Here is an 11463-nt window from a genome sequence, read left to right on the forward strand (position 1 = left end):
AAGTTATGTTACATTGAAAAAGAAACCTACAGAAATGTGAGGAACTTCTCGTTCCTGAGGATAAATCCTGTAAGACACACATAACCAAAGATAGGTAACTCCACGATAGACAGATACATAGATGTGATGTTTTGTCAAATGGCAGATGGGGATTTACTGTTTTTCCTCGAAAATATCTGTGGTAAGTTCTAACACTTAAAACACCATCAATCTCATATCATGAAATTTAGCCATGAGAGAATAACAGACTTGGCCCCAAACAAGTATAAATAAATCTCAGTAGAAGGCAAGGTCATGCTATGTTTGATTTATATCACACTAATGAGACACTGTTGTCTGGATAGTGGCTCTCACTGATTTTATTTCATCAAAGAATTGCTTTGTAAAACTATCTGAGGAAATGGAGACAGTCCTGAGGCTCAGACCTGAATCCAGAGTCCACTAATGTGCATAAATGCTCAAATTTGGGTTTTAAGTAGAAAGCAAGAGATGGCCACTGTTTCTCATCCATAGATGGTTGTGAACATCTAGCTAAACAAGTGGACATAACTAAGTGCACAGGCCAGTGGTGTGTATGCTGCTTCATAATAGGCTGTATTTTTAGAAATTGCAAGTATATAAATAATGTTTTCCTTATTTCAGTATCATACTTCCAGACAGGATTACAGATACCACAAAGAAACTGATTTTGAAGTTTTGGTAGGAGCATAGCATAGATCTGCACCAAGCTTTCATGCACTCAGGACTCATCTCTCTCTTCTAGCTGTCTTCAGGACCTGCTAGCAGACTGCTGTGTGGAAAAAATGGGAGTCATGAACTACGTGCATTTATTTTCAGCTGCGTGGTGGCTCAAGTCTCTGAGGCCTGGTATGGGGCTAAAAGGTAGGAGGACCCTTCTGCTTGTAGGCTTCGGCACCGCCCTGAGGAACAGTGAGCATCAGCCTGGGCTACCCCAGCCTGATGCAAGAGGGCTGGGTGGGGGTGTTTGGGTGTGAGGTTCGTTGCCTTCCTCTGCACAGGGCCATGTGAGCAAGCAGGCATGCAAAAGAGCATGAGGATAGTGGCTTGTTAATTCCCATATGTGCACCCTGGACCTCAGAATATGAAGCCATTTAAGTACTGTTCATTGACTGTCACCACATAAGGCTACACCTGTGCTACTCAACTACACGAGCCAGGGCACAGACTTGAGCATCAGCTTGCAATGGCCGGCCGTATTCCTGTTCCTGACCTGTTCTGGGTTAGATCAGGTCATGCAGACCTGGGGCATAGCACAGGTTGCAGGCTGTTCTCAGCCAGCAGCAAGAACAAGCTTTTCCTGGTCTGAGAAAGGAGAGAGGTTAGCTATGTAGACAGATGTGCTTGTGACACTTGCACAAGCCCTGTCCCAAATCTAGATTCTTTTTTTAGGGCAGCATACACTTATGATTCAGGTTCTGATACCTACAAAAATACAACTAATAAAGAAATAAAATAATGACCACCAAATAAGTCACATGCTCAGCACAAGCTATGAATTTAAACTGTAGCAAAAAGTACTTGGCATCCTGGATCCAAGATTTGGTCTTGGCTCAGTTTCATTAGGAAGTAGCTTTTAATATGGGAAGCAGAGAGGTATTTGAACAAACATCTTTCATTCAAAGAACTTCAGCTTTCAGGGATATTAGGACTTGAGGTCAAATATCATGGTGTAGGCCCATTTCTAAAGGAACTAAGAATTGGTTTCCCAGTGCTGGTGTTAGTCCAGTGTACACTGTAGCTGCCAACATTCTGAGCCGCCTTGTTTGCTTTCCTCACCTCCACAGCTGCAATGAGAATGCTAAAATGCCTGTACGGACTCTGTGCATCTCTGTTTCATTTGACAAATGGAGCAGATCGCAGTTCATAGGGACTTTGCCATAAAAAAATTTAAGTTATGTGAATTAACAGAAGATGTTTAGGTTGTTTCTGGGATTTTTACTCAGTTTTTATTGATCAATGTGAGCCGAACACTTCTGAGCCTGCAGGGACTTGTCTGCTAGGTCTTTGTGTGATGTGAAGCTGACCGCAGTACTTACATAAATCTTCATGAAACTAATTTTAAAACCTTATAGCTTTTATTGTTTTCCTTGAACAATTAGTAACGAAAGGAAATGAATGTGTCTGTTGTCTTTTACCGGGAGTGTACAGCTGTAGAGTAAGAAAATGTTGCCTCTGTTCTGGAAGGAGAGCAAAAAATCACCTTGTAACCTGCTGCTGTTTGGGGTCTAAGCATGAGAAAAATTGGACTTTGCTGCAAAAATTATGTTTAAAGTTGAATGTTGTGGAAAGAGTTTGTGATGATTATAGGAGAAATAGAGAGGGGTTTGTTTGTTTATTTTTGTTCTGCCTTTTTTGTGTGTAGAGGCTTCCTCTTGCTGCTGTTAGGTCAATTGTTTAGTGCAGAGCCAGCTCAAGCCTTCCCAAGGGCATAGAAACGATTGACTGCTGCTGTGCCAAGGATGGTACCACTTCTGCCCTCCAGACCCCTAATTCCCAGCCAAAACTGTCCCCAAATGCCTTTCTCCTGTTAGAGCCCAGGAGCATCTGCTCCATTCAGAGGCCGGTCATCCCAACAACTGCTCCAAACAGTCCAAAAGCAGGACTGCACCGTGAACCCTGTTGCTGCTTGGGGCCGGTGTGCCCCATGGTCATCTTACAGCCCTTTGTGCCCCACCAGTGCATGGGAGGGTGACATGGTGCACAGTTGCTTGGCCAGGGGTCTCTGACATGCCTCTACCTCTCTGGGCTAGAAGGCAATCCTAAATGTCACCTGTATCTGAAGCCCCCACCGCTCCTCAGTGGGCTAAATCAGCACATGCCACATATGCTGATGTGACTGCTATGTTAGACTCTTTACTGCATCAAAGTCTCTTTTATGACTACAACATAGAAATACTCTTATTAATCATTAAATGTCTGACAGCCAGTGTACAGAAATAAAAATCTAGAAAAACTTATACATATAATCAGTCTCGAAAACTACTTACTTTTAAGATGATGGTGAGAGTCTATTTGAATAGTGACTTTTAGGTTCTGGTGAAACTAGTAATGGACAAGATGTCAATTTCTTTATCATATTTACAGTAAACGTAAATATGATGACAAATGCAAAGCTGCAAATTGTATTCTGACCTTAATTTCTTCAAAGATTTGGTCTCCATCTGATACCAGGTTTAGGGCAAATGCCATATACTGTCTTCAGGGACTGCAGAATAGACAAAAGGTATTTGATGTATCGAATAACAAACTTTTAAAAATAATAAGACTAAGAGATTCTCATGTACATGATCTTCTTGAGGTTAGTAAGATTTCTTGCATGATAAAGTCCTCTTTCCTCTGAATGAAGATTTCATACTAGAAAAATCCTCTTAAATAAGAAATATCATGTGAACAGTTTTTTACTTTGAACCGCCAGTGAATATGCTGGTTAACAATTCATAGAATCATGGAATGGTTTGGGTTGGAAGGGACCTTTAAAGGGCATCGAGTCCAACCCCCTCCCTGCCACAAGCAGCGACACCTTCCACTAGACCAGGTTGCTCAAAGCCTCATCCAGCCTGGCCTTGGATTCACACTGATCTTTTGGGGAATATACAATTTTTGAGGAAAAACAGTAAATTTAAGTGGTATTTTGCTCATTGTAGTGATATAATCAGCTCTTTCAATGCCTATTGACTTTATTGCTTATTGCTAAAACAACAATTTTTTTTTTTTACTGGAGTGTGAATAGATTAGTATCATGTGAAAGCAAGTTGCTGAAAACCTCAAAAGTCTGTGGAAGAATGTTCACAGTGACAGCAAAATAACTTCAGTCAGAATCAGTAAAAGCATTAAATCATTGCCTTTTACTTAACTGCCTTTAGGAAGTGCCAAAGGAACTGGGTTTAACTGTGCTTAGCAAAGCACGGTGCTATCATAAACTAAACAAAGACTTACCTGCTCAGACAAGGCCCCAAAATGCAAGATATTGTTAACATGTCGTAAGTAAATACAGCCTGCTAAAAAATTATTTCCTTTTCTGATGCTCAGTACGTGTGGTTTTTTCTTTTTTTTTTAATTTGAATTAGTTTCTTATTCATAGTTAATAGAACGTGTTTTGTTTAGCTACCAGCTTTGTTATATATTGCTGGTTACTGAAATTCCTGCAACTGCGTTGTTATCTTTCCCAGTGTAGAACACCTCTTTTGTACACAGCTTTTATCTTTTGACAAAAGGAAATCTCCACTCCCATTCTTTCAATGAGCAAGAGAGCAAAAGAATTCCTCCAGTTTTTCCATTATGACACTTTCAGTAACTGTGAGAAAAAAAAACTGCAGCTTAAAAAAAAAATTTAAAAAAATGGATAAATGGATGGAGGAAATCAGTTTAAAAAGACAAGGGCCAACATCTGGAGTACTCTGTACAGGCACACTCGCAAACTGACATCTATAAACAAATGCTTTAGTCACGCAGCCTGATCCACTGGAAAAGCCCACTTTACTGAGGATTTTTTGCATTGACTTTTAGATGTTCAAATTGTTTTTTAGACAAAAGCATAGAAGCTTCTGAACAGGTTATATAAAGGTACTTTACAGTATCTTTATCATATGGTGCTGCACAGGAGTAACCTCTGCTCCCACTTCTGATATAAAGCTCCAAGTGGTTTCAGTTTAGTCAGGCAGCAGGAGCAGAATACTTGTCTAAATTTCCAGAAGTTTAATTGAATAGAAAACCCATTTCCTACACTCAAGTTTCAACAGGCTATAAAAGAATATGGGCCTATATTGAGAGTAGGTAAATGAGATGAATCCCTGCAGTCCTGTAACAGGGTTCTCAAGCAAAGTCGGCCATTAGGTTTCACAGGTGCTTTCCTTGAGCCTCCCCAGCCATAAAAAGGTTATATGTAGCCACACAATAGACTGGGTTTATAACTCACAATTAACGTGAAGCAGTATCTAATTTCCTATTCTTAGGTTAAAAAAAAATTAAAATAATAAAAATCTTTACAGTAAGGGTTGTCAAGCACAGGAACAGGTTGCCCTGTGAGGTTGTGGAGTCTCCATCCCTGAAGACATTCAAAACCTGACTGGACACGATCCGGGACAACCTGCTGTGGCTGCTCCCGTGGGTCCCTGCAGGACCTGGCACTTGGCCTTGTTAAACCTCGTACTGTTGGCCTTGGCCATCGATCCAGCCTGTCCAGATCCCTCTGCAGAGCCTTCCTTCCCTCCAGCAGATCAACACTCAACCGAATCCTTCTTGGGGACAAAGCAAATCTTTCACAGTCACTTTGAGGAGTGAAAGCCACTGCTGTCATTAGACAGTAGCGTCTTGGGACTGATTATCACATGCTCAAAAGCTGAGAGAACCAATGCACTCACACCACTTGAAATACCACAGACTTTATAGCTCATTTCCCTGTTAGCTCTTGTGGGAATGGTAAATTTAGTGCCAATTCACTAAGTGCCACATACAATTTCAGGCACCAGATCTGATCTCAGTTAGCACAGTTGTTGTCATCCTGATGCTGTTTTACAGCTGGAATTACTGCAGGCGTTATTACACAGGTGCTGTTAGTTACACATCCTCTTCACCTCACAGACCTATGTTCCCTGCTCCAACCAGCAGCAGTTTAACCATAGCCTGAGGCTGTTTTATTGTCTACCAACTTACCGCTTCATATGAAGTGTTAGTCAGGAACACCTTTGCTAAGGAGGCAAGTCATGCTTCAGTTCTGGCCAAGAAAATGAAGACTGCAGTAGGTCAGATGTGTGAGAGATGACAAACAGCAACTCCTCGGTTTGTGTGTGCTCCGAGTTTATCAACTAACTTTCAGTATATAGAAGAGTATAGGAAAAGGAATTTGGCACTAATAGAAAACAAGATCTTAATAAAAGGAGCTTAAAGATCTTGTGATGCTGGAGAATGGCTGTCTTCTTAAATGGAGGCTACAGACCTGAGATTGTCCTGTTCTCTCTGTGCTCATGGGGCAATGCTTTGTCTTTCTAAAGTTACCTGATACTGATTTCAGAAAAAAAGTCTCACAAGAAATTAAAAAAAAAATAATTAAAATCCCTGTTTGTATTATTGGGGGGAAAAATGTAGAGCAAAGTAGCAAATGTAAACCCATGATGCTGGAAGAAGTGCCACTGCTGTAAGTTGCAGTAAGAGAGAATGTCACAGAGAATCACTTTCAGTGATAAAGTTCACCTGCTGAAGAAGAAAAACAAACAAAGCAGGCAACCAAGACAGTATAGGAATATTTTTAAAGGATCCTAAACAAAAAGAAAGCACAAGATAAAGAGAAAGCATTTAAACTGTAACCAAAATCATAACTCATACAAACATCCTGAACAATATGACAGCATAAAACAACAACAAAATAATGAGAAACAAGTTATCTGTTCTTTAAAGGAGTGTCGGTGTACAGTCGTTTTTATCAGAAATATATGACTAGCTATTAATTTTCCTGCTGTCTGTTGTCATGCTGTACTGATTTTATTTCTTTTCATGAATTTACAAACTCTATCTTCAAAATATTGTTGTGCATCTTTCTGCTTTTAGAACTAAAGCTGCAGTTATAATCACTGTGCCTTCATCAGAGTTAACATCTATACTGCCTCTGATAGAAACTGACATCCCACTGACTAACACAGAAAACATTTAATTTGGAGCTTCAGTTCTGAGGCCATAAGCTAGCTTGAGCTGTGGGCAGGGGTTTATGGTGCAGTCTCACAGCCTGGCTTACCGCTGCTCCAGTTGCCCAGCATTAATCTTTTCAGGGCTGCCCTCTTTCAAAAAAACACAAGTCAGGTGGGAGCCTCCCCCTCGCTGTGCTCCCCGCAGTGCAGGGCATGAGGGAGATCACTCCACCCCCACTGTGAACAAAAGGAAAGCTTCATTTTTACAGTGCTAAAGGTCAGGGAGGGTTCCTGGCAAACGCTTCGTTTTTCCCCACAGAGCAGGGATGATCTGAGGGCTATTTCAGCACTGCTGTTGGCTGCTGTGGAAGGAGGAAACCTGCAGCTTCTGTAGCTGGGTTTTATTACAGATAAAGACATAGCTGCAGCAGGAGAAAGGCAGGAGACTGCTGGCAGAGAGGGGCAGAAGTTGCTCTAAGATATTTTCTCGCTTATCCCTGTTCCCACGCTCACTGCACAGCACTAAACTTTCCTCTGACTAAAACTTTGTTTCCTGGACTATAACTGGAAAGCAGAAGCATGGAGAGTTTGCTCATACTGTTGTTGGAGACAGCAAATTTCTCCTTTTAATCCTGAATATTATTTACAGATTAGAAACTGCAGTATTATACAATACTGTTTTTGCTAGTGAGAGAGGGAAAAAATGGATGCATTCAGAGCACCTGCAAATGAGTCGCTGTTGTCCAGTTCCTCTGGTCCTGCCAGATGGGATCCCTTCCGTCGTCCCTTGGACTCCATCCAGCCCTGGCACTTCAGGCTTCTGGCAGCAGTAATGCTGGTGGTGACCTCCCTGTCACTTGCTGAGAACCTGGCTGTAATCCTGGTGACTTTTAAGTTCAAGCAATTGAGACAACCTGTCAATTATGTTATAGTCAATTTGTCTGTGGCTGATTTCCTGGTCTCACTGACTGGTGGCACCATAAGCTTTTTAACAAATCTAAAAGGTTATTTTTATATGGGATATTGGGCTTGTGTGCTGGAAGGATTTGCTGTCACATTTTTTGGTAAGCTTGATTTTGTTTGTAGTTGTGTGTTCTTTTCTTTCAGCTTCCTTCAATTGTAGTATTCTACTAGCTATTCTGCAGTTTCCAAAGTCACTGACCTTGCATGCCTTTGAACTCACTGGTTGTTTCCTCAGTTACATATATTCTTTAGTGGATCGCATGTGTGAGTGAATAGTATATGTCACTATCTCTGTCATACATCAGTGGCTTGTCGCGTGTGTACTGTTCATTGATCATGTTTAATATAATGAGAAAAAGCTTGCTAATAGAATAACAGCGTTGTGGGATTTTTGGTAAAACAATGTCAGGAAGAAATTCACTATGTGTAGCTATTTTTAATGTTTGTATTTAGGTGTGTGCATATATGGATAAATAAGAGAGAGAGAAAAAGAGTGAGTGGCTGCTTTTAAACTGTGTAAAATATGAGGGCATGAGAACACCTTATGTTAGCTACCCTCCAGTGGTTCTGCAGAACGCTGACACACCTGTAACAGTCACTCCGCTCACCTACATCTTTTTGTGATTCTTTTTCTTGGCTTTGTTTTACTAGTTACACAAAAAGTATTAGAAGTGCTGTAAAAGGGAAAATCCTGATCACATAGCTCCCTGTGTAAGTACACCTCTGCAGAATAAATGGGAAATTAGTTTAAAATGGGACACCTACTTACTTGAGATAGACATTAATTCCTGCCTGCCTGTTCCTGATGCTGCTTAGTAAACACAGCTGTCTGACTCTTGTCGCTGCCCTAAATCTAACACATGGTTCATCCTCAGCATGAAAAGGAGTCCCACAGTTGCTCTCAGCCTGGTCAAGCTACACAGAGGGAATGTCAGTGAGGGAAAATGCTACTAAATCAGTTTGTGGCATGTAAGCCATGTCCCATGGAAAAAGATCAGCCTATTTCAAGATTTTGGTGGCCAGCCAGGTGATATGTGCCCAATAAACTGACAAATTGATGTTGTGGGCAGCTTTCTGTAGGTTAGAGTTTTATGACAGTCGGAAATAGGACATTACTTGCAAAGACAGCATTTTGAAGATACATCTTAATTTGTTAATTTGGATGCTACACATAATTTGCAGCTTTTCAGAATAGAACTGAATGAAAAAAGAAGTACTTGTCATTTAAACGGCCCCATTAGATGCTTGTTTTTGTAGTAATTATACTGTAGATGGACAACCTAGACAAATATAAAACTCTCGTGCTCTTAATAAAGATTAGAATAATGCACATAAATTGCACATCCTTTCATAACTTGGCTTGATGGAAAAGGTGCTTGTTGTGGTGGGTGGTCAGACACTGGAACAAGTTGCCCAGAGTGGTTGTGGAGTCTCCATCTGTGGAGAAGTTCAAAACTCAACTGGACTTGGTCCTGGATAACCTGCTGTATGGACTGTGCTTCAGTGCTGGGGGGTGTTGAACTAGATGACCTCCAGAAATGCCTTCCAACCTAAACAGTTCTGTCATGTGGGATAGTGTTTGCTTTTCAGTTAATTTACCCAATTTTTAATGCTGACTGTGTTTTCTTACTATAGGTATTGTTGCTCTCTGGTCTCTTGCTCTGTTGGCTTTTGAGCGGTACATTGTGATCTGCCGCCCACTGGGAAATATGCGCTTGAGGGGGAAGCATGCAGCCCTAGGTATTGCCTTTGTGTGGACTTTTTCCTTCGTGTGGACCATTCCACCAACAATGGGTTGGAGCAGTTACACCACCAGTAAGATTGGAACTACTTGTGAGCCTAACTGGTAAGGCCACTCTTGAGTATGGTAAAGAAATGAAACTTGCAGCTCAGGATGTCTCAGGGGCAGGAATTTAAAGGAAAGGTTTAAAGATGATGTACATCTCTGCAAAAATGGATGTAAAGAAAGTTGTAACAAAACCGAGCAAAATTTGCCACAAACAGATTTAAAGAAAAAAAATTCTGAAGGGAGGAGCTTCCATCTCTAATGAAAATAACCATGCTATACCTTGTGCCTTTTGTCAGGATTCAAAGAGGACAAAGAGACACATTTTTCAGAGGACTGGCCAAAGCCCTGAACAACCTGGTCTGACCCCATAGCTGACTCCACTTGGAGCAGGAGGTTGGACTATATGTCCCTTCCCACCTGAACTGTCTGGCAGTTCTCTGATACTGTGCCTATGGTCGGAGGAGCCTGTCCTAGCCCATAACCAGGGAGGTGGCCCAGGGCTCCATCTGGTGATGTGGCGAGAGTTGTAAAGGGGCACTCTGAATAAAATACTAGTGACAGCTTTGAAGAGCAAAATTAATGCTTCAAGAAAATAATAAGAACACGCTAGTAATACATACACAACATATTTTGTGTTTTATACAGGTACTCAGGTGCTTATACTGACCATACATACATTATTGCATTCTTCACCACCTGTTTTATAGTGCCTTTATTGGTGATTCTGGTATCTTATGGAAAACTGATGCAGAAGCTAAGAAAGGTAAGAAGAAGCAATTATAAGTAAACTTTTTAAATGTGTATGTATGGAAACATTGTGATTTTTGTGTTCGATTTTCTATAAAGATCAGACGTAAAGAGATCAAATTTCTAGGCAGCAGATGCACTCAGTTATCATCCCTTGTTATATAATTATCCTTACACAGAGAAATTCATGCTATGGTTAGAAGTAATTTTTCAAAGTGTGCAGTTTGCATCACTTATCAGTACATCTCATTAGCCAAACATCGTACAAATGACAGAATGTCTGCCTTATAAATAAAGAAACTGAATTACCTGTCAATTGTACTTCAATTCAGTGATGTTTCTTAAGACTCAAACCAGGTAAATGAGAATTTAGCTTAAAAATGACTGCATTTGTAAATTTTAACAGTGCTGGCTAACACTGTATTTCACTTGGGTGCAGAATAAGATGTAGTATTCGTGAATCATGTATTGCCATTTAGTAAATAAAATATTAGATTGTCCAAGAGTATTTAAAAGACTTAGAAATGCTTTTGAATTTTAGTTAATGATTATGTTGACCTGATCCAAAAGAGAATCTGCAAAAAGTGAAAAAGAAGACAACAGAATAGGAAAATTCCTGTTTGGGTCAGGATTTTAGGACAATCTTTTTGGACAATATTGTTATTTCTATTTACTGCAAAGCTGCCTCACCTTACTGCTTCAGGAATAAATTCAGAAAATTTCTTCAATTTACTGACATTTTTAAAGTATTTGGGATAGTCCAGTGCTTGTATTTATTTGGAGTGATGCTTTCTCTTAATTAAAGGAGAAGGGAAATGCAAAAAATATTTTATTTTCTTACTAGAAAATACAGATTGGAACATGTGTATTTCAGGTGACATCATGATTCCTCTAAATGGATTTTTCTTTATTTCCTTTGGGAGGCAGTTAGGGGAGAGGAGGTTAAATGGTTGGGAGAGGCTGATTTCAGTATTAAACACAAGAAGTTTCTCAGGTTGAATGTGAACTGCAGCGCAGCTGCACTACTGCTCACAGCACTCAGGGTGCTGTGGCACCGTGTCTGCTGGTACAAGCGTGGGGGACGTGAATTACAAGATATGGAGGTGCTTGAAGAAAATAATTGCTGATGGCTCAGACCTGCGCCATCATTTTGCTTCTTATGACTTGGCTGAAGCTAGCTTGGGAGTGTCTCTACAGGCTGCAATTAGATTGCTGTACAGAGATTGCCCTAGTAATTGCTTTTTGCTCTCACTTTGACAATAAAAATATAAAAATACTGAAGCAAAGGAAAATTTAATAGAATCATAGAATCATAGAATCATA

At 40.4% G+C, this 11463-nt stretch overlaps 1 protein-coding gene across 1 annotated transcript; it reads left to right on the forward strand.

The window, feature by feature from the left end:
• Positions 1–7344: 7344 nt before the first annotated feature.
• On the forward strand, positions 7345–10156 carry LOC104517658 (vertebrate ancient opsin; the record flags this gene model as incomplete). The annotated part of the gene is made up of 3 exons (XM_010177594.1): positions 7345–7705; positions 9240–9450; positions 10039–10156. Coding segments are annotated over exons 1-3 (690 nt in total), but the record flags the coding sequence as incomplete, so codon positions are not given.
• Positions 10157–11463: the final 1307 nt, after the last annotated feature.

This window comes from Antrostomus carolinensis, unplaced genomic scaffold (assembly GCF_000700745.2).
Source record: "Antrostomus carolinensis isolate BGI_N321 unplaced genomic scaffold, ASM70074v2 scaffold45501, whole genome shotgun sequence".
NCBI lineage: Eukaryota > Metazoa > Chordata > Aves > Caprimulgiformes > Caprimulgidae > Antrostomus > Antrostomus carolinensis.